Genomic DNA, 24,276 nt, shown 5'->3' on the forward strand with positions numbered 1-24,276 from the left:
GTTCAGAAATACAGGAAGGTAGAGTCAAGCTGTGCTGTTATACCAGTATTTTTACAGTGATGTAGCCTTCTATCTAGCTAAGACTGTAGGCACGTGAGTTAACAGCCACTGCATCTTAGTCAGTGTGGTTCCTCATTCTCTTTAATATTCCTGTCTGCACACAGACACGCGATAGCAGCAGCCATGTGCTGAACTCTTGAAACACCATAAATGAATTGATGCTGTGCATGAGGTAGGTAATATCCTGCAGTTTCTCTTGCACATATGTTTTCCTCTGCTCAGTGTCCCACTGACATTGCAGGTGAAAGCACAGGTGTAAACAGGAGGAACCATTGGGAGTGTGAGGACAATTTGTTCCTTTGCATGTCACACTCCATTTTAAAGCACAGTATTAAGCAATGACCCTTCTCTTTCTAGAGCTATTATTTTTAAAAGGAAGTAATATTCTATCTTTTCTATGTGCTTTTAATATAGTCTAATGTTCAGGAAGCTACACTTGCTAAGATTAAAATGAGTTTGCTGTCCTTTAACAAAATGTTAATATCAAAGGGATAATGTGAGTCTTAAATCCCAAAGTGTTAAAACCAAATTACACTGTACTTTGAAAGCTAATTATACAAAAGCATACAAAAAGAAAATATCAGAGTATTATTACAATATCTCTCTATATATAATATGTGCAAAATTCAATACACAAGATTCTTGTTACTCATCTGTGAGTTTTCTTTAAAATAATGTTAACTTATTTAAACCAGTATAAGTAGTTTGATGTTACTCCTGGGAAACAAAGATTGTCGATACAAGAACCTCCATAGCTTGGAGGACAAGCTGAACATGGGACTCCAACTTTATATGGTGCTTCTCCAATCCAATTCCCCCTGAAAATAAAAAATGAAAAAGAATGCTTAATAATTTCAGAGTGGAAGAAAAAGAAATCATCAACCATATTTGTTTTGAGTGATTAATGTCTCCACTGATATACCATAAGTGCTCTGTTACAAAAAACATGACATTAATTTATTTCTGCATTTTACTGATAAACATGGATCTAGCAATTCCCAACAAAGAGCAGAAAAGTGATCATGTGAATCCAGGCTAGTAATATCCATTCCACATCCTTTAGTCTCAGTGGTGAAGTCCCACTCTTCTTGCTTTTGCTACAGCCAAGTGATTTTTGGTTCTATGATCCCATGACAGAGTATTTTTTACTGGAGGTCTATAATTACGAAAAGTAGCAAAATAAGCAATGCTGCAAGGTTTTCCTTGAGCACATTTTTCTCTGGCAGTTATCTTAAAAGCTTGTGCTTTGAAGATGGAAAAACAAACTGAGTGAAATCTTACTCTCAGGTTGCACCAGCCTAGGTTCACATTGTGAAGCTCTGAGGCTGAATTCATTAGAGAAAAAGGAAGATAAAAAACTATTAAAAGGAGCAGGATTGGGGCATTTCCAGAGGTCTCACAGATGCAAACGAGAGAAGTAGGGTGTTTGGTGAATAGAGGTGTGCGATAGACCCTAGGGATAAAGGGGTACAAAGTCTGGAGAGTGATCACATGAAAAGAGGTAACACTGAAACATCTAGGAACATCTGAAAAACACATCCAGACTTTTAGGGGTTTATGTAAACCACAGACTTTTGGAGAATCATGCAACACTCATGATGTAGGCAGAAAGTTAAAATTAGATTTTTATTTAAATGTTATGTCTTGCAGAGCAAAGAACTTTCCTTTCGTTTGCATGTGACGTGGAATAGCAGTGAGTAATGCAATTATTTATGAAACATTTTGTCATTCCCCACCTCCCAGCCAGTAACACTGGATCAAAAGCCCTGGTCTGGGTTGTGCCTTGGAAGAAAGTAGGAATCTCAAATAATTTGCTCATTCCTACTTCTCTTCCAAATGAGTACAGCAGACTAAGTGCTCAGGAAATATATTTAGTCTGATAACAGATATGGAAATTCAGAGTTTGCTGAAAACTGCTTTCTGCTTCCTTTTCTATGCAACACATGGCAGACTTGAAACCACTAGATAATCTGGGGCCTTTCTAAACTGAAATTATTCTCCTTAACTTTAGAGGGTTTGCACTCATTTCAGAATCATAAATATTTTTCTGTGTTACAGGATGGCATCAGTGAAAATTACTGGAGTTCTAAATCCTAAATCTTTGCCAAATTCCAATATTAATAACTCAGATTGGCGCTGCAATATTCACTCCCTTCCTCTTTAGAGGAGTTTCTGATGTGCTGGTTACTCAGAAGGACACAGACTTCACTGAGTGGCAAAGAGAATTCTGAGTGTGTGCCCAAGGACCCTAAGCCAAATGTTCTTAACTCAATTAAATCTAGAAATACAAAATTAATCCAGGGAAGATGACTCAATATAATTTTTGTGACCCTGCAAGAAGTAGATGTGAAAATCATTATTCCACTTCCTGTGACTGAAAGGGCTGCTCAATATCTTACACAGAGAAAGAGCTTTCAACTTCAAGCTTTGGTTAGCTGTTCAAGAAGCTGTGGGACTTTTAGATTCAGAAAATATAAAATGTCATTAATTCATTGCTAGATGATACACACTAAATTAGTTTCCAAAAATGCCTAATGTATAAATCCATTTTATTCCTATATAGGAAAATGAGACAAGTATTCCAGAAAGTTTATAATTTATTTTTTTTTAATTAGGATACATAAAAAAATTATCTTAGAATCATTGATTTCATGTTATCTGTACTGTGGAACTATAAGTCAGATAGAGTCTTTGCTGTGTAATCTTTGCTCCCTCACATACATTTCTTACCATCTTTTTCCAGTAAATATTAAAGACAAAAGGACAGAAAAATCTCCTTGATTTCCAAAGGTGGTTTTTTCTCCAAGTAAATTTTCTTGCGAAATCCTATCTCTTTTTCAGTTGCAAAACCTTTAAAAATTCTTTTTACTCATGTAACAGTTAGAATAATGACATATTCTTGCATATTCTTTACCACAAATGGACCCGTGCCACCAAGAGTTTATGGAAAACATGCTCAGTTAATTATACTCAGGTTCCTATATAGAACTGTGTCTTTGCCCAATACACAGTCAGAGCAAGCAGCCACTTACACTGTCTGTGCAGCTTTTGCAACAGTGGTGCAAACCAGACCGCAAATTGAAGCTCTTCCAGAGCCACACTTTACTGACTCATTCTGCACCCAAAGGAAAGCTTGGGATGATGTCTAGGAAATGCTGGCAGAAAATTCATTTCTGCATTTCAACCTAACACTGACCTCTGCACGTTATGGGATATAGGACCACCTATAGGTGTCTGTGAGCTGTATTTTAACAGACCCTAATATGGAAGGCAAGATGTGATAGATTTGCACACATGGAACTTAGGCTGATGGACTTTATATGGAAGCAATGCTACGGATTATGTAGCATGGTCATAAGCAAAGGTATCCTGTGGGCAACATGTATCAAAGAATGAATCACAGAGTGGTTTGGGTTGGAACAAACCTGTAAGACAATCTAATTCCACCCCATTGCGACAGGCAGAGAACGTCTCACTAGACCAGGCTACTCAGAACCCCATCCTGTCTGGTCTTGAATACCTCCAGGGATGGAGAGTCCACAACCTCTCTGGGTAAATTGTTCCAGTGCCTCACCACCCTCACAGTAAATGTCCAAATGTCAAATCTAAACCTACCCATCTTAAGCTAAGGCCATTCCCTCTTGTCCTATCACTACATGCCCTTGTGAAAAGTCCCTCTCCAGCTTCCTTGTAAGACCCCCTTTAGGTACTGGTAGGTTGATACAAGATCTCTCTGGAGCCTTCTCCTTTCCAGGCCGAACAGCCCCAACTCTCTCAGCCTGCCTTCATAAATGAGGTATTCTAGCCCTGATCAACTTGGTTTCCCACCTCTGGACCTGCTCTAACAGGTCCACATCTTTCTTGTGCTAAGGACCCCAGGACTGGATGCAGTTCTCCAGATGCAGAGCAAAGTAGAGGAGGAGAATCACCTGCTGGGCACATCTCTTTTGATGTCCAGGATATGTCTGGCTTTCTGGGCTGCAAGCATGCCCTGATAAGTCATAGTGAGCTTTTCATCTACAAACATCCCACAAGTCCTTCTCCTCAGAGCTGTTATCATTTAATTCTCTATCCAGCCTGTACCTGTGCTTGGATTAACCCATTCCAGGGTTAATCCAAGCACAGGTAGCATTTTGCCTTACTGAATTTCATAAAGTTTGCACAGGCCCACCTGTAAGTATATCAAGAGACTGACCTACAGCAGGATTTCTTACCTGAGGAAGTCTAGTCCACCATGCCTATCTATACAAGAGTGAAGAAATAAGGAATTCCAAGTAAAGTGATGTCAGCACAAAGAAGGAAGAAAATAATAATAGCAATAACAGAAAACCAGTTTTTTGTTTTGTTCCACACACATCAAGTTGATTTCTTTCCCTCCTTGTACACTGAAGTCATACATTTCCATATGTTCAGTTTGAAAGCTTGAACAAAGGAGCAGCCCACAGAAAAAGCACAAAGAGAGGTCATGCTGCCGAAAAAGGAGTAAGCAGTCCTATGAGAGGACCAAAACATGCACAAAGTATAAAAATAAACAAAAATAAAAGAGAGCAACTCACTTTGGGGCATAGTTGCATACCAAGTAAACAGCTCGCCGCCAAACAGATCCCCAGACGTTCATATTCTGGCATGTGTGGATTGCGCAGCCTATACGATTGGAAGTGGCCCAAACCATCTGAATAAATATTTATTATTGGTGAAGTCCAAATTGAAAAGGAATATATAAATACATATATTTATAGATATAGACATACATTTATTTGAGAGAGAGGGGTATAAATACATCACAGGAAAGTTTAGCTTTGGACATGAGATTTTGAATAGAGGAAATTTATATAACCTGTGTGTAATGGGTGCACATGGGTCCATAACATCGCATCGGGCACCTAGGGTTGCAGTCTTGAGGATAAGGGAATGCATAATCCTTCACCTCATCATACCATGGCTTTACCAGCTGGAGAATAGACCGATACCTGGAAAGAAATGAAAGAAAAACATGTCATTTTAGATTTCTCTTCACATCACCAGGGTCACAGTATTAAGCAATAATATTCTTGAGCCAAACAAACACTGGCAGATATAGATATATTCTACAGATATAGACACAGAATACTGAATGACACTTTCATTCATCCAAGATATGGATCTTAAAGGCTGTTCAAAGGCTGACTAAATAGTTGCTTTGTAGGGTAACCTCTTACCTTCCTGTTCTTACAGACAGGTTCTGGCCCAAAAATCTCAGAAGATAGGAAGGACCATGGTCCCAAATGCAGGTAGCAGCCCAAGCCTCAGCAGATTTGGCAAGAGTTTCATCCCAAACCTGACAAAATAAAGTATCCTTAGCAGTAGAACAGAAAAAAGCAAATTATCATAACGCTAGAACAAAAGAAACAAGTACCTTAACTCACAAATATATTATTGTGATACATCAGATCGGGAACTAAGAAGAGAACTGTGGAGCAGCATGTATGGAATCTAGAGGGATTTGCCCTATTGCTGGACAGAATTCCTTCCCATATCATTAGAGGAAGCCAAATATTCCGAACTCTCCCTTTTTTTCTGGAAAAGCCCTTCACCAAACAAGCATTCTCCTACCATTTTCCCTTCTGTGCTGATGAGATCCATGTGTGGAGAGGAGTGAAATGTTGGCTGGGACTCAGATAAAAAGTGAAGGAGAGGAACACAGGAAGAACAATTCAGCATAGGTATTACATACCCCACAAAACCCAAACATATTAGAAATAGGACCTCAGGAGTATCTATAGCCAGAGCCAATGTGTGTGGCAGCTCTTCGTATTTGAGGTCACAAGGTCAAGAAAGGGATTTCACAAAGGCAAAGACTATGGATAGTTTCCAGGTACAGTATAGATTTCACTACTTTATTCTGCACAGGAACTGGCATTGCTCACTGCCTGATATAAAAACGATAACAGCTCTGTAAGAACAGACAATTTGACTTCAGTTCTCCAATGTTTGGAACATGACAAGTGAACTTAAACACTGTCTCCTTTATATGCTTTGCCTGCTCAGTTACATGATTGATTTGTAACTCTCCTGTTTTCTCCACAGCAAAACAGGTTTGTCTCAGAAATAATGGAGATATTGGCAACAGAACCTACTGCACCACTGGAACTCCTGATAAAGAATATCTCACTGTTACATTACAAGTGCACACGAATCCTAGTATATCTTAGTGTTTAAGGGATACCCAAGTAGGCTGTAGATTCTGAAATTACGTGTATATTTGGAATACCCTTCTTGGAGTGTTTAAGAGCAGAATAGTTGTAGTGAATTGCAAGTAGAAAGGCAGAACAGAATGTGGTAAAATTGTTTATGCAGACCATCAGTACCTTTTAAACACAAACACAAACTCATATATCTTGAGTGGTTATGAAATAAAGAGTAAGCTCTCTGAGGCATGAAACAAGAGGCAAAGTCAGAAATTAACTTATCAAAGGATAAAGTGGCCCACATCACAAATATTTTCTGTACTATGAGCTAATAATAATTTCTAACACTGAATTAAATTTTAATTTCACCAACCTGAAGAGTGAAAAGACGGGTCATAATGAAAAGACTAGGACAATAATTCATGACCTGACTCTAGTACTTTGTGAAATTTCTCTTAGTGAGAGGACAAAATTTAGTAAATGCTATGAAATTGCTAGACCATTGAACCAAGCTTTTGCAAATATGGAGTGGATAAGGTACCTTCTTGATTAAAGATGAAGCACAATAGAGATCAGTAAGACTCCTTAACACCAATCATTTTCCACTCAAGTGGAACCACCTTAGGGATGGTAAAATGGGTTGTGCTTAAAGAGAAGGTTTATTTTACACCTGTTCAGAAAATTTTCCAGGACAAAGTCAAAGCAAATTGCTAGTACAAGGACAAAAGACAGAAGTCTTAAGAAGAAGCATGCTACAAAGGAATACTCTTCAAGCAAGGGAACACTTAGACTTCAGCCCTGAAAAATTATGGGAGTTTCTTGGAGGAGCTGGAGATAAAAAATCCAAAACCCAGGATATGCTCTAGGGCCCAAGTCAAAGAAAATTGTGCATAGACCTTTCTTTTGCTTTGTGTCTCTGCTATTAAGTTTACTAGCTGCATGTGGCCAGTGTATAAAAACCCCTTTATAATCCCAGCAGTGGTCCCAAAAAGAGGGATTAAAGAGTAGGTACAAACATAAAAGAGTGCCTGGGGAGTGTGCCTGAGAGGCTGGGGCCACAGCCAGTGTTTGGAGCCTGCCCAGGGGAGCAGAGGACCTCACGGATCCAGCGCGTGGGTCCAAACCCAGCTGCCTGGTGTGCATCCATAAGGGCTGCTCTGCCAGGACTGTGACACCCCATAAACACCCTCCTTTGCCGGGATTAATCATGCTTCTGGCACGAGTGCTCCTGCCAGGAGGCTGAACATGAGGTTTGTGTGCTTGCTCCCAAGTGACCTGTCTGCACTCCCGCAGTAATGTAAACGTGCACTGGATTCGCACAAAGAGTGCCAACATCCTGCCTTCCACCCAGCACATTTCTGTGTACTGAACTCGCAAAGTAGCATGTTAGGTGTTTCAAAGAAATGTGAAGAATGGACTAGGTTTTCACTATTAACACTCTCTAAGCAAGGCACAGTGCCTGCCTTGGACAGCAAGGGCATTTCTAGTTCACTTTTTCTTCTCCTCAGCTTCATTTCTGGTTATCAGGAATCAACTGCAGCACTGAATTGGTAAAGTTTTGAGGTGTTGTTTCTAACTCACTTTAAAATGTTGTGAGTTTGTCATGTATAGTGCACTCTGCTTTCCATTATCTACTCACTCTTGATCCCTCTCTGGACAGATAAAATTTTTGGCAAACATAAAAAAAATAGAAACAAATAGAAGGAAAATAGCTACTGACTAAGGGATAAGGGGAAGGGGTGCATATGCATAATCTTTAAATTTCCTGTATTCCTTCATTAGCAGGCTAGTGAAAACCCTCCACAGTCCCCTACTGCTATGTAAATGACTTGTGTTTCATGGGAGAAGTTCATTGCCTCACCTTCCTTATTTACGTCATCTTTTCAGAAAAAAAGGTGCTCACAGTCCTTCTAGGACTATCTCTAGATGATCACCAGAAGAAGAGAATACATGAGAGAGACCTTATAGAGTCTTTCAGCACCTGAAGTGAACCTGTGAAATAGCTGGAAACTTTTTTCACTGGGATCAAGTGATAGGACAAGAGAGAATGGCTTAAAGCTGAAGGTTTTCCTAGCTGGAGGCTAGGTTTAGATTGGATATTAGGAAGAAATTCTTTGTTGTTAGGCTGGTGAGGCAATTAAACAGGTTGCCTAGAGAAGTTGTGGATGCCCCATCCCTGGATGTGTTCAAGACTGGAAGGAGCTGTGAGCAAACTGGTCTAGTTCCTGCCCATGGCAGGAGGGTTGGAACTGGATGATCTTTAAGATTCTGTCCAACCCAAACCATTCTATGCTTCTATAGAAAGGCAAACAATTTATATAGGCTGAAAGTGAAAAATATTATCTCATAATGACCCAAAATATCGTAAGAGACTGTGACATTAGTTCACCCTTTCAAAAAAAGTCTGATTCTGAGTCCACAGTTGTACTAACTGAGTTCAGACCCCTGTTTTGGGTATGTAAGAGAACAGAGCAAAGACATTTGGATTTTAAAGCCATATGGCTTCATTATGCGTACATAGATAAATAGCATACCAAGAAATGCAAATATATCCTAGAAAGAGAAACTGAAGTAACTTGTAAGTTCTGTATAAGGAGAAATTAAAAAGCTCAAGCTAATTAGCAAAGAATTTAAAAGAAACAGAGCAATAAACAAAATTACAAACTGAAATATAGGCAATGCAGTGTTCCTATAAAACACATCCAATAAAGCTGCCTGACATGAACACAAAATTGTAAAAGAGAAAAAGTAAAAAGATTTCCGTACTCAATGGGTTAAGATCTAAGAAGGTGACTCATCCTGAAATGCTGATCATGCAAACTCCCAGTGCCAAAATATGATCATCCACTCCCTGGGGACAGCTAATCTTCATTTGCTAGATTGCAAGTAGTTGAGGAAGAAGTCACCTTCTATCCAGTAGAAAGATACCCCCGAAACTCCGGATCATTGATTTGGTCCAGCATGGAAACCTTCCCACTTCTCAACAGGGTCTAACTGAGCCACAATAGAGTTAAAGCCTGTCACCACACTTCCAGTGACAATTGAAATGAACATCCTTTGGCCAATTTATTTTTCTTTCTTGAGCCAAAGATTATTTTCCTAGAAAGCTCTCTGACTGTGCTTTCTGTACTACTCCCTGCAAAACAACACTTCCAAACTACATCTCACTTGAAAATTGTCAAGAGGTCTGAACACAAGGAACAGGACAGTGTTTCCACATGGAAAGTTTCAACATCTGAGACCACTTCATGAGGCAGCTCTGGGGTGTTCTTTGCACTCACACAGCATGTGCTTGCTGAGAGTTAGCGGTAAAATCTCAGCATTAATAAAGTCAGCAGGAATTTGGCCAGTGAGCCAGAATTTCATCCTAGATTTTGTTTCCCTCTGCAAACAAATAGTAAAATATTTAATCCCCAAAATGTGTAATAAGCAATAGAGTGTAAAACAAAATCTCTTTCATGTTGAGTGAAATTTCTTGAAGCACCAGAAGTGGGCTTCCTTCACCAAGGAAAGCCTTTTAATATTGTGGGTCACAGATCGCACATACATTTCCTTTTTATAGCTGTTTCTATAGCTGTCTGTCAGTTGTTCTTAGATAATTTCCATGTAAAAAGGATGAAGTTGTCATTTTGTGGTGGGTTGGAACAGGAGGTCCTGGTCACAACTATGCTCTTAGGTATTAAAACAATGGTGAAGCTGAGTAAACATACTGATGATGAAAAAGAAAAGAAACAACTACAATATTACAATGATCTGTCCACAACATTTGTTGAAAAATAACTGGCTGTTCCCTTCCTACTTTGATACCTATGTTTAAATTTGATGAATTGCATACATAACAATTTTTAAAAGAACTTAGAAACATGGTTCTGCTCATTGTCATTGCAGGCAGAATTGTAGTCCTCAGTCACTTAAATGGAGCTGCTTTTTCTTGACACTCTGCTCAATAAATGTCTTAGGAGACAAACCAAATCACTCAAATGACAATGACCTCTCCTCTCTGCAAGTGCTCTGAAATTATTATTGATGGCAACAGATAACAAGAATTTGTGATCTAAATGCAAAAGGAACAGAATACACAGCCATACACTGTATTCTTTATTTTCCCATTCTGTGTGGATATCTATGGTAAACCAGATGTTTTTAGAAGCACTTAAATTTACAGCCCTCATTGTCACAAAGAAAATATGAATAAAAATGTAAGTAGGAGTGCTCCTTCCCTGACAACAGATTGTGAGATAGAAGATGTGGACTAATTGTGGAGTTCATAAAGAAATGTTTTTATCTGGTAGCCTAAGGACTGTGCTAATGATCATTGTAAAAACACTCAAGCAATCCAAGCCTGTGTTTTCATTCTTCTTTTGCCATTATGATTTTTACTCCTTCCCAGCTCATTTTTATTGCCAGTAACTAGGAAGCTCTCCTAACTTGCAAAAGAGCACAAGAGAACCCCAGCAGAACATTGCTCTGGATATTAAATACCAGCAGCAGCCCCCAGTGCTTCACTGTTCGTGTTTGGTCTGTTTGTTGTGTTGTTGTTTTTAAATGACATATCAGCTAAAATATTACTGTGCATATTTCCCAATGGTAAAATAAGTACTTTAGGCAAAACATACATACCCTGGCCACTCACTACCTTGCTAGGAATTCCCTGAGTCAGGGCTGCTGCCCATTGTGCCAGGACAGCTGTGGTGTGACCAGACCCTCGGCTGGCTGCCACCAACTATACAGCTAAAGTGACAAACACTGGGTAGAGATGTGAACACAAATTCAGAGCAAACAGGTGAAGTTCAGTAACCACTCCCTTCTGCAACTCCCTTCTTTACAGAAGTGCATATGAAGAGATGGCAAATGCAATACTGGGACACACAATTTGAAGAGAGTTGCATGGCAACACTGCTACCTTTTGAAGCAATAAAGAGTGGAACATTTTTTCCAGTCTTGGCATCTTGTTTTTCATCTATATATGTTTACTTTGGACTCATATTAGTGATATTCTGATTGTTATTTCACACAAACAGATCATTCACACAAACAGTGATTCTTAGGCATCTCAGAAAGATGGCCAGTACAACCTTCTTTTAGCAATGATCAGTTAAAAAATTAGCCTTGCCACCTCAAACATATAATTTTACTCCCCAGTAGCTCCCTGCTTCTCTTTGTTTGCCTAGTTGAAGATGAAAAGCTCTTGCTTCCAGAATGACAAGTGAGAAAGAAGAAAACCTTGACTCAAGCAATTTCTTCCTGTGATAAAACACTGCGAAGCCAAGGGATGAAATCCAACATGTCCAGTCCATCTGTGCAGCTGCATTCCACAGCTGCTCGTGCAAGTCCCAGAGTGGATTAGCAGATGTAGGCTGCTACCCTCCAACACACAGGTCCTGTCCTCACGGGTCACTCAGCCTTGCACCGCTCGCACTTGCGCGTGCGGCGGCTGTCTCAAATCCCACAGCAGCGTGCAGGGCACACAGGAGTCCTTTGCTCCCCTTCTCTTTCATACAGTCAGACATGTAGCACTGTCAAGTTTAGAAAATTTCTGTAGGACCTCCCACCACGTCCACTACCCCAAATCTGGCAGAAAGCTTAATAAAACAACCCAACAGCCCTTCTGCCTGCATGCTTTACGGCAGAATGACTGACAGAGCCAAATCTTTTTGCTCCCACTTTTTTCAATACATACTGTGTGATGAAAACATATGATCTCATTGGAACTTAGAGAGAGATGTGGCAAACTTTATGTATTTATTTAGGCTCTGAGATAATTTGGACTTTAGACTCTCTCTCTCTAAGAATATGTTTTTGGTTTTTTTATCTCAACAGCCACCTGTTAGAAATTCTTGTATGTATATTGTAATTCGTGCCTACCGCACATGCAGGTACTTTCTCACATGCATTAGGTAATAATTAGAAAGTTTACACAGAAAATTTCCAGTCTACCCTCTAGAGAAAAATATCTCGATGGGAATCACAGCTCTGTATGTCATTCTTCTGCAAATAAACGGAGGGTTAATATATCAAGCTGCTTGTCCAACAATCCATTGCAACTCAAAGTAAAACTGTGCAATGTTTTATAGTAAATTTACTCTCATATATCCAAACCTCCAAACATCTGAGTCACACTTCTGAAGGGCTCAGTATGAGAAGGTCTGGCTTAATCCAGGCATCACCAGACATATTCCCAAGAAACCTCACTACCAGAAATACTTTTCTTATGAAAATTCAAGTCTGTGTTTTACATAGAAGCTTATATTCCTGGGTGTCTACATGGTGCAAACACAAAGTGCTATCATTTGAAGCTTTACCGCTGTTAGTAGTCAATTTTTTTCTTCTAAACATTGTCTGAACTTCCTTTCATGTTTGGCATCAGGCTTTCAGACAATAAGAAATAAAGAAAATTGGTATGCTGTCAGATTTAATAACAATAAGCTTCTCTGATATGCTATTATTTGTTTAGCTTTTGGAAAAGTTAAATATCACAGCTATATATCTTAAAATATTCAGTGCTTTTCTAATCTCCTGCAAGCATATTTTAATTGGCAACAGTTTATCTTAGAAGTGGTAACAAAAAGGACCAAATTTTAGCTCCATGTCACCCTGACAATTGGTCAGAAGTCTGAAAAGGAGTGTTTGACCTCTCATTTTAAATATGATCAGAACAAATTGTATTTTCTTAGAAACACAAAATGTGAATGAAAATGTATTTGTTTGTGGTGTTTCATTTTTCTTACATACAGAAAAAAATATACATTCTGCTTTTCTTTGTTATTAACCACTGAAGCTTTCAATCAAAAGGAAAAATGTTCTTAATTTCTTTAAAAGTTCCCAAAGAAAATACTTACTATTTTCTAAATAGCTCTAGCTGAAAGATATGACAGCATGACTTAAAAGAAAACACATAGAAGCTTCCTCTTTCTGCAGAATAAAGAGTAATAGTTCTTTATTCTCAGAAAGAGAAAGCTCAATTTAAGATTCTTTCTCTTGATACAGATTAACAGATATCAGTGACAGATAGATAGATGTGCAAAACCAGTTAATTCTCAGTTTCATTTAAACAGACCTCAAACTCCATCCCAGGGCACCTGCAGATGCATTCATACATGGAGGAGCCTGAGCTGAAGATTCTGTGCACAAAAAGCAAACAAGGGGTATCCTGGGGCTTCCATCTTTTGCTGCCTTTAGGATACACATTTTCACAGACCTGCAATAGACTATTTATCTTTTCAGGTGGAGAAAGAGAACAAAAACGTTGAGGGGTTTAAAGTTACTATCATTTCCATTCATGTATGAAACAAAGTATTGTGTACTTTGGATCAAGATTCTTGTGAAAAATGCCCTGTCTCTGTTTTTAGCCAAGAAGTTCAAGAGGTGCTACATTTAATAATAAAGGAATGTCTAATTCTGAGGCCTCTGGGCAGGCTGCTTTCTATCTGAGACTTTACTAAGGTTTTTTTTTTGTTTGTTTAAACTCCTAGAAGGCATTCTGCTAATACTAAATTTAAATAATGTAAATATTCTTTTCTAAAACACCATCAAGATGGATGTTTTAAAATTGTTATGCATAAAACATTGGAATAGAGCTCTAGTACCAAAGCAAGTTTAACACAGTCATTCTTTTCCACAAAATTTTATCAACAACAGCATTTTTGGGGAAGTCCTTCAGATTTTTCAAGGAGTGCTTTCCAGGAAGGGTCTTTTCCATTCAACTCTTGAACAGGTCTTCTGCCATTCACTCTGAACATAACAGATGGCTTTTGTACTTCTTATCAGTAACATCCACTTGGATTTGACCCTAAATGAACACCAGTTACTGAGACTGAACAGGCTTTCCTAGCTTTCTGTCAATGAAACTGCAGGAAAAATGGGCAACACCCTACATGTCAGTGATAGCCAAGTAGCTCAGTGCTGCGTTATTGACACTAGTGCACTAGGAAATATGTAAGTAGCTAAACTCACCTGTGAGGCAAAAGAGAGCTAGGTAAGTCTATTATGCCAAAATCAGCAGAAAGTAAGCTCCATTTATTCCTGCTTTCTCTCTGTCAGTGTCCATATTGTGCCTCCCCTGCAGAAAAAGGCTGAGTATGCTGTGAAACAACTGCTTCCTTTCCAGGCTGTGATGCAGACAGACACCATTAACTGTAACCATGTGAACCACATCAGTTCCCTCCATATTATTTTAATTTTCTGAGAGGATCACTATTCTAGAATTCATCTGCCCATGATCTTCAGACATTCCTGGTGCTGCATTGTGGTACTAGGCAGAAGGGACATTAATTGGCTAAACAGAAAATCAAGTGGTAGGAGGCAGAAACTGGAACCAGTGAACACATTCCACTATAATGCACCTTCTCATTTGTTCTTACCTCACTTGTGGATTCCCAGCATAGAGCAAGCTAAAAGCCAAGGCAGTTCTCCAGTATGGGACAGGAGGCCCATACTGGAGAACCTCCAAGCGTAAGACTGAGGTGGATTACACTTGCATTTATTTTGTATCTAGCATGATGAAAAGCATATCAAGAAATTTGCACCCTGACTCATCATCTGGTTACTTTATTTCAAACTTCACTATGTATACAGGATTTAAGGGAAAAGGGCTACTGAATGGAAAAAGTAGGCTGCCAGTAACTTCTACAGTAAATTCTTTGTTGCATTATGGCAGTTAGACATGCACAGTTAAAATGATGGGCCTAACCTTCTTTGACATCTAAGGGTCTTGTTCACGAATTTAACTAAGGAACTGTAAATGGAGTGCAACCGTAATTTGATCCAATATGCAGAAGTATTGTAATGACACGCACATGCAAATTGAGGAAAGATAATATGCACCTTAATGCCAAGAAAACTGTCAGTAAATATGTAAAGGGTAATTTTTTGAAATTAAAAACGACAGAAATTGTATTGGCAGTTTAAAAATGCATATAAAGATTAATTATCTGAGCTTTAGAGGGAAATATTTAGGTTAGACATTTGGAAATAATTTATATTCCTAAGGTAAAATATTTGCCAAGAGATGTGACTGAGACAGCATCACTATATGCTGTGTTCAAGAGTAGACAAGATGAAAACCATATGTATGTAATGCAGATGGAAGTCCTGCAACATGCCAGGGATAAAGTACATGAATTAAGAGACTCTATCCAACTCATTAGACATAAATCTTGAAGGAACTAGCCCTGCAATCCTTACTCACAGACATGTATGATTTCAGTGGGACCATGTAAATAAGCCAGGGCAAATGACTCAAGAACAAAATGTCCTTAAAGGTTTAGAATGGTCTGTAAGAAACCACACTGAAAACAGTAAAAAAAAATGGTAAACAGGTTGAAAAGTTTATTTATCAGAAATGCTATTGAATTGGAGAGAAAACCTAACTCACTCTTTCCAGGTCCATACAAAAGGCTTTCAGTATTAAGAAGAACTTTGGAAAACCTGAAGTAGGTTTGCTGGGGTTTTTCTGACTTTGTCTTACCCATCACTTACTGCATATCCCCAGAATATTTTTAAGATCACCTTGACAGCAAAAGAATTTTATCAAGACTTTCAAACTTCAAAGTGAAATAATAAGGAAGCTATTTGCATTTGTGAGCACTAACTGGGTTATACGTTACTTCTCTGACCTGACTTTGGAAGTTACCTGCAAATTTTCTGGGACAGGAAGTATCCACATACACCACCTTGGCAACGAGAGTCATTCTTGGGCCACAAAGAGTGTACATAATTGCAGCATGACACACGTGGACTCCTTCACAGGACTACAGGAACTTCTTTTTGAACACAACTACTTTTCTTTTACAACAATAGGTCGTTTCCTTTGTTTAGTCTATTATGGTCTTTTATGTGGATTTACTAGAAATTAATATGCTGAAATTCTCCATTCTCTTCCAGTTCCTGTGCCATCAGCTCATGAGAAACACAAAATAACTCCTGGGTAGCTAAACTAACTCATTTCAGGCTAGTCTGGAAATTTTTTACTACTTTGAGTTCTACAAAGTGAGTCAAAGTGACAAAATTCAATCAGGGGCAGATTTTCCCAAATATAAAAGTGCAGTTACTGAACAAAAAAGAATTGAAATTGTGTCTAAACATCTATGATATATCAGCAGGCTTGAGTTTATCTAAAGCACTTTTTGCACTTAAAATCTTCAGCTAGTGTTCCACAAACATGTATTTGAGTATGCAATCCTGCCCCCTCTATTATACTTCAGACATGCTACTGCCAGTCAACAATAATTATGTTGATCCATACTAGACTCAGGACACATCCTTGCAGAGCCAGCAGTGAAACTACTCATGGCTTGCCTTTGCTATGGCTCTTCAACAAGTCATTCAGATCACCTTAGAGAACTCTTAAATAAAACAGATATTCCCATTTTGCATAGGAATGCCATGGAGGATGGTGTTCACTGTGCATCAAGGCCCACTTATATCAGCTACTGCTTCTGCATGCAAAGCTTTAAAGAGCATGTCTGCACATAAGCACCTGCTTGACCAGCTTTTGCACAAAGACAGTGATGTGGGATACAACAAAGACCATACAGACTTTGAAGAAACTGGCCTCGAGTGGGGATGACTGTAGGAAAGGTAAAAATAACTTCTGATCCTCATAGGAACAGATATTTCATGAATGAATGTTTTGGAAACCTAAAGATAGTACCAATGCACATTAAAAGATATTTTATGAGACTCAAATTTCAGTTGGCAATATCTTGCAAATATTTATTGGCCTACCAAGTAGCTGAGATGTCCCAGAAAGGCAACACAGGTCTCTATAGTACGGAATTAGCATTCAGAAAAAGGGATTTCTTTGTTCACATGCTTCCACTGGACCTACAGATGCACATAATTTTCACTCTAGTCAGCTGCTGGCAAATCTACACCTCACTTTTTCTGAGTCATGAATTTTATGGAATCTTTCTGCTTTCTCCACAAAAAATATACAAAGGCAAATAGATGATTTTCACCCTTTGTCAGGCCAGAAGTATGGTGTCATCTTTCTTTCTGCAGGTATGCCCTCAGCTTTCAAAGCACAAGCAAAGACTTTTTTAGGATGAGGAAGAAAAAGGTACAAATTTTAAAAAAGACTCACTAATTCTGCATTACAGGCCCGGGAGTTCTTGTTTTCTTTAATTTTCCTTCACATACACACTGACAAGACTTGCATCTGCAGAAAAACTTCCAGGCATCAGTACCTCCAGAACCAGAATCAAAAGGAGGGCTACTTTAAAATCTAACACACTGGGTGCCAACGTCCCAACAGAAAGACTTGCCAAAGTGTAACTGGCACAAGACAAACCAGCTTCTTTCACTGGGGACTGATACAATGCCTCCCACCATGTTTGACTCCCCATCTGCCTGCTTTCATGGGGGGCAAGCATGTTGCATGTTGCATCATGCAACAACAATCTGGGGCAGCACTCAGAGCCACCTCTCCCAAAGAGAATTAGAACACTTCCCAGCTCTGCTTATGTGAACTTTTCTTGCCCAACCCATGTGCATTCAAAGCTGTTCTTCCAGACCTCTCATCCAAAGTCCTACAGTACATAAACCTTCTACACAGTAAGGGCAGAGAAAATAACGCCCAAGGAGTGTGAAGTATCTGTAACTGCATGGAACATGTGAGAAGCAGACTGTACCAGAGAGAGGAACAGAATGTGTCAAGTAGAAATGCCCCAAAACAGGCTGGGTGTGGGGAACTGGAATCACAAGAACCAAACCATACAACCAAACCCTGAAGGGGTTTTATTCCCACCAGGGAGGTGGAAATAAAAGCAAGTGGAACTGCACAGAAGTGAGGATGTGATACAGTAATTAATGAGAAGAACAGCTCCTAAAAGAATTAGGAAAAAAACAACAAAACACAATTTACTATGACAGTGAACATAGAAAAGATGAAAAAATATTTTTTTCTAGTGCTTCAAAACTGCTTAGTTTTTCTCTGTTTCAACACACTTCAAAAGATTTCCACAATCTACTGCATCTGTAAGCAATTCCAGCTCTCTAACATGTGACATCCGTTTTAGTCATTGTTAGGGAAAATGGGATAGGCCATTTTCTTCACTACCCCAGAACTTTTCCATAGTATTCAGGAAAGGAACACACACTCTGTAAGGTTCTTTCAAGCACAAATGCATGCTGTCTGTTGTTGATGACAATGTGTTTGTTGTCTTATTTATGAAAATAAGTAGTGAGAAATGTAAGATCTTTTTTATATAGCAGCAGCAACTTCATGTCCCTGTAGGACACAACAGATGCGGTTGTGCCACACATTGAAATTCAGAGACCAAAGAATGGACAAAGCAAACTCAGTTACTGATAATGGCGTTTCCAGTCTCAGTATGGCTTGCAGCACCATGTCATCTGTCATCTTCCAGGCCTCCCTACCAAAATCCTTCTGTAGTCAGAGAGGTAAGAAGTTCCACAGATGGTGGCACGACCACAAGGCAGATGGCAGAGCACACCACATGTGATGTTGCTCACTGAGCATTTTTGCATCTGTAGTTACATGGGACACACACAGACTTAGACAATTTTAAAAGAGAATTGGTGGCAGAGGGTTGGCTGCCACTTGGGGATTCAAGCTCAAGTTGAACCTCCACTGTAGGTTCATTACCTACATAGCTTGAGGTGCTGATCTGAATTCTGCAGCATGAAGTCACAAAGTACTTTCAGACTGGAAAACCAAGTGTAAAAGAAACCTTTCAGTCCTTGCACTTGAGACTACTGTTGGGGCTGATGCTGCCAGGAACACAGGTACATCCTATGGCTGGTTGCTGCTGGCAAAAGCAACAGTAAGAAAGGCAAGGAAAAGAACAGCATGCCAGCTGTAAAGAGCATGACTTCAATCTTGATTTTGTGTCTATGTTGCAGCAAAGCTGCAGCAGAATACGCACCAATATAGATACAATCTTGGCATTTTATGTATGAGTTCAATAAAACTTGCTTTCTATCTACAACTATTTTGTAGTTGTACATGTAGCTTTCTATTTACAACTATTTATTTCTATTTTACTTTACTGAACAGGCTAAGAACACTGCATTCACAAAACCCTTGGGAATAGGACAGGGTGCTGGCTTCACTTAAGCAAAGTGCAAGAGCACATTTCTGAAACACACAAGCCAAGGAAGGGTATGGTAGGCTGCCATTGCCTCAGACATTACAACAAAGTTTATTTATACAGAATCAAAGGAAACATCAGTGGAGAGCACAGCAATGAAAATGATGACTGAGCTTGACTTCTGACTGCTCTGGCTTTTCTGTCTCTGACCTTTCCACTTAACCAGACTTCAAACTCAGCCTATGGTCTCCATCCTGCCATATTCTGAGAGCACTCAGCATTCTGAGGTGCTGCTGGGATATGCTGAACAGATTATACTATGAAATCCAGATTTAGGTGATAGAAACATGTCCAAATTTTTAGTCATTAGCTCCTACAAAGGAGGAGCTGTTACTACTGATATCCCCTTTTTATGTCAAGCTGATGGTGTCATGTTTCTCAAACCTATTAACTCTCTGCTGTCATAACTGTCTGCTGAGAAACTGTCTTTAAGCATTTATTATGATGCTGACACAACTTGTCTGTACTTTCAAAACAGTGTGAATACCTTAATTACAACGTAAAAAAAATGTTGGACAACCTATGTTTAATATTAGAGGCCCACATTATGCATGTATGCAAAGTTGGAACATAAAGTAGCAAACACTGCTTTAGCCAGTACTATGAGATCACAGTGAATGTGCAACTTCTACCATACCTGCAGGAACAGATACTTCCTATAAGTATTTTCCAACGAGGAGAAAATGTGCCTGCCACATACTCTTTTTGAGCACATTGAAATCCTACATACTAGAGAAACATGGAAAAGCATCATTGCATTTGATGGAAAGATAAAGGTATTAGGTGTACACAAACAACATGCAATAAGAAAAACACACGAACAGGAGACAAACAGTGCATCAGATTAATTACTTTGCAAACAGTTTTACCATACTGCTTCCATAAATAATATGTGTGGAATAAATTAGAAAGGTTCATTGGGTGTCTTTTTGCCCACATCAGGGCAATCCACATCAGTGTACTCCACAAAAACTATGGAGCTGGTGATCAGCACTTTAAACACTTTGGTTTTCATGTGATCACATACTACTCCTCGGGCCAACAAGCAGTTAACTCACCACTTCACTTATTTCATTGGGACTACACATGGAAATGAAAAAGTAAGAGGTTCAGAGTTCAGTATTTAGCTTTTGTTTGCTGAAGTTAATGCAGCTCGGAAAATGTAAGGACAGAACATTTTAGTAAGCAATAATACATAAAAACGTTATTTAGTTAACTAAAACATTACAATTTGTTTAAGAAAATCAATCACTGCTTTACAGTTTGTTTTATTCTGAAATCAACAGTTCACTTACCATATATTCCATGTTGGAAGCAGGTGGGAAGACTTTGCCTCTGACTTGATTATGATAATCAAGAATGGCAATCATGTCATTCTGTGAAATGTAGCGCTTCCGCCTGGCTTTGGGAATTTTTGCAGAGTCCAGATGAGCTGCCAAAGCCGTCTTGATGTCAGTGAAATTATTGTCTGACAGGAATAGGTCAGTGGAGTTGGGTAACACTAATGCACTTGTTTCACAGAGAATGGAAAATAAGAGAGAACAACTGATTGCAGCAATTACTGTCATTTTGGGGCCAAAGGAGATAGATAGGCCACAGAGGTACTCTGCTTTAAGTCAGGGCAGCAGAAAGCAAATCTGTAGAAGAGAAAATACCAAATGTGATTCTGTACATCTGTGTAGCAAGACAAAGTGAAAAAGCAGGCTGTGATCAGAAAAATCATTCTGTCTGTCAGCTCAATCATAAAAACAAACCAGGCAGAACACATGTTGCTGAGCAATTTTCAATATCTGTATTAAGAGATGATGGTCTTACTACAACACACCATTATGAAGTACATGGTCACAGCTGGTAGTATTCCTGAAATAGTGACAGTGCTATCACACCCAATTAGTCAATAAACCACATTACAGATCTTAAATAGGGAGACTGCAAGAAACCTCACAGCATGTTTTCCACTGAAAATTAAAAATACATCCTAGGCTATGCCTACCCCATAGGCATGGAGTGTTTCGACACAATGTGGCAGAGATACATCAGTAGGCAAAAGAAAACATATAGAGCATGAAAGCAGGACATCTTAGAAATAGCATTCAAACCTTAAGTACACCAAATGTGATGAGCATTGATAAAACTGCATGCAAAGCAAACTTATGGAACTGTATGGCTTACCTCTGGATAATACCAAGAAAAAAAGAACAGAGTCTATTATTCTCCCAGTATATATAGCACTCTCCTATGTGATGATATGAACCTTTGTGGAGAAGTGTCTCTTATTACAACCCCCCAAAGAACAAAACGGTGCTGGTTGTGAAGCTTCTGGCCAGAGGAGCTGCTGACAGCCTTTATATGTCAGAGCCGGAGCGAGCCAGCCGGGGCAGTGTCCCGGCGGGTCCCGCTCAGCCGGGCGGGCGGGAGGGGCCGCGCCGCGCACACGGCAGCCATTGGGTGCCACCCCGGAGGGTGGGTGCTGTGGGGACTCGGTCACACCCCCGGCCGGTCCTGCACAAAGAGCCAGCGTGCACCACTCTCGGTTAGGCATTTCCTACCTTTTTTTTTTTCCCTCCGTGACTGTTTTTTTTCCTCATTTCCCGAGCATCGTGCTGGCTCGGGGAGCGCTGTTTCACGCAGCCCCACGAGCCGCCACGGCGCAGCGTGGAGCGCAGAGTTTGCAAACGTGAGTTGGTTGTGCCGGCCACGGGAAGCGGAGCCCGGGCACCGCCGTGCCCCGGCCCGAGCCGTGCCAGCGGCGCGGTGTTCCCGGGCCCCGCCGGGCGAGCGGCTCCGCTCCGTCCATCGCCGGCGCGGCCCGAGGGCCGCTCCCCCTCCGCTCGCCCCCTTCGCCTCGCCCTCTGCCCTCCGGAGCACCGGCAGAGCTCCGGGCGGCCGTGGCTGTCCCGAAGCAGCTACCTGAACGTCTGCCAGTGGGAAGCTACGGGAGCGGCAGGACCGAAAGCTCCGGCGGTGCCAGGGAGACATCTGTTTCCCATTAGCTAGCCTATAGCTGGAATTCTTTAAGCACAGAATGGTCCAGCCACTCACACAGCAGAGCTGAGGGCACAACACTGAGGCCATGACGAAAGCGAGCAGGGAAGCAGCAGCAGCCAGGAATTGTGTGCTGGGGACAGCGTTTGGGAGCTACACAATGTCAGGCTGACCCCCCGCCAGGGCTGGGCGACCTGGGGCAGCCTGTGAGATGAGGCCCTTAAAAGTGCCACTGCACTGTTTCGTGACATCATAAAGCAGCTAGGAGAGAGATACACAACAGGTTTGATATTACACCAAAATTTACGAGTGCTCAGAAGTTTCGGTAGCTCTGTTAGAGAAGCAATATGGGATTTAAGTATTAAGAAGTGCAGTCCAGTAGTTGGAGCGCAGGGCTGGAAGCCAACACTCACGCTCTCCTTTTGGCTCTGCTGCTCACTTGCTGTGTGGCCTAACCCAAACCATTTAATCTCTGTGTGCAATCTCTACAACAGTATAATATCCTTTTACAGACATGTCGTAAGGATCAAATGACTAGTGCTTGATAGTGTACTTTGTGATGAAAGGTGTTAAGTATAAAGTATCATAATTAGTTCTATTACTGTATGCATGCCCAGCCTGTCCAGCACTGCTGCTTAAGCTGCAGGTATTCCTTTGCATGATTATACAAGAAACTTGAAGACATAATTTGTCCTTGCAAGACTAGATGTTGGATGATTCGTTTCATTCCATTTTCTTTCTTCTGAAAAGAAGTTCATATTTGTTCGTGTTAATGTCAGGAAGTGTCTTCCCATTGTTTGAATACAATAAGAATTCTCAGCTCCTTTGAATTGCCGCAGGTCCTTTGATTTCATCTGAGCTGCAATAAGCTATCAAAGGAAAGACACCAACTTAACATGTCAGGAAGTTCAGAGGGTAGATTTTACTAGTTAGTCACATTTTAGAGTGCTATAATTATTTCCTCATACCTCATGGCAGTACTTGGAGGCTCTTATGATACAGGGCACTATATAGAAGATCAAGGATATACAAGCAAATGTGAAATAGTCATGGTTGTTACATCTGTAAAACTGAGCTGTACTTCCCTACAAACAGACCAGTTTATGAGAAAATTCTTTTGTTTCTCTTACTGTCAGATTGTTTCTGTGTCAACAAGCAGTCAGTGCTATTACTCACCTAAATTTAAAACAAAAAGGTCATGAGCAAAGCTAATAAGTAATGCAAAAAGTTATTGTGAATGTGAAAAGCCTTGAGCATGAGAGTATCTCAACTCAAGTGTGTTGTACTGCTCAGTTGTCAAGAAGGAGATGCAAATAGTGAAAGCCTGAGAACAACTCTCAGGCTTGACAAGTAAGATAGTGGAGACAATCACAAGCACACGTGTGTTCAGCTTTCTTCTGGAAGAGTCAATCACCAGATATGCAATGAAGTTTAGCAAGACCAATGAAGCCACACTAAAGTTCTCATGAAGGTCTGTGTCAAGGAGAGGAATGTCTAAAATGAAGAGGAATGAAGGAAAAACACCTCAAAGACGTCTGCAAGGAGAAAAATAAGAAGTGGATGGAACCATTTGCAACATACACAAAAAGAACTGTTTCCTGACTCTTCAGCCATCTTCAAAAAGACAAAGCAAACAATCAGACCTGTGATAAAAGACCATTACGGGGCAGAGACAGAGCATTAATGAGACTTTGAATGAGTCAAAATATCTGTAAACCTAATTAAGAACAGAGTCTGCCAGCCGAGATGGCCACAAAATGGTTACTGAGCAGTCTGGAAAGAAATAAAGGGCAATAATTCTTGTGCTTAATGTCAAACGTTCTAGTGAGAAAAGTTATACAATCAAGAATGAGAAAGAATGTAGAAGAAACTAAGAAAGAAAAATAATTCCGTTTTTCTCCTGAAAGACTAAGTTGTAGGAAATGGACTAGATTTCAAGGTTTCGCTAGAAA

At 40.0% G+C, this 24,276-nt stretch overlaps 1 protein-coding gene across 1 annotated transcript; it reads right to left on the reverse strand.

Moving 5' to 3' along the window:
• Window positions 1-447: 447 nt before the first annotated feature.
• PI15 (peptidase inhibitor 15) lies at window positions 448-21,682 on the reverse strand. Its single transcript, XM_039702971.1, has 6 exons — window positions 21,512-21,682; window positions 20,635-20,976; window positions 5,259-5,377; window positions 4,898-5,030; window positions 4,617-4,732; window positions 448-878 (listed from the first exon to the last, which is right to left on the reverse strand). Exons 2-6 carry the CDS (start codon window positions 20,905-20,907, stop codon window positions 743-745), a joined length of 777 nt encoding a protein of 258 aa, XP_039558905.1. The 5' UTR covers window positions 20,908-20,976; window positions 21,512-21,682; the 3' UTR covers window positions 448-742.
• Between the last annotated feature and the right edge of the window lie 2,594 nt (window positions 21,683-24,276).

Source organism: Passer montanus, unplaced genomic scaffold (genome assembly GCF_014805655.1).
Source record: "Passer montanus isolate IOZ18808 unplaced genomic scaffold, ASM1480565v1 scaffold16, whole genome shotgun sequence".
NCBI lineage: Eukaryota > Metazoa > Chordata > Aves > Passeriformes > Passeridae > Passer > Passer montanus.

Coding starts and splice junctions, on each gene's coding strand:
- PI15 (XM_039702971.1), bottom strand. CDS start 20,907: ATGACAGTAATTGCTGCAATCAGTTGTTCTCTCTTATTTTCCATTCTC. Junction 5,031..5,258: donor CTGTCTGTAAGAACAGGAAG/GTAAGAGGTTAC, acceptor ATTTCTTTCCAG/GTATCGGTCTATTCTCCAGC. Junction 4,733..4,897: donor TGTGCACCCATTACACACAG/GTTATATAAATT, acceptor ATATTTATTCAG/ATGGTTTGGGCCACTTCCAA.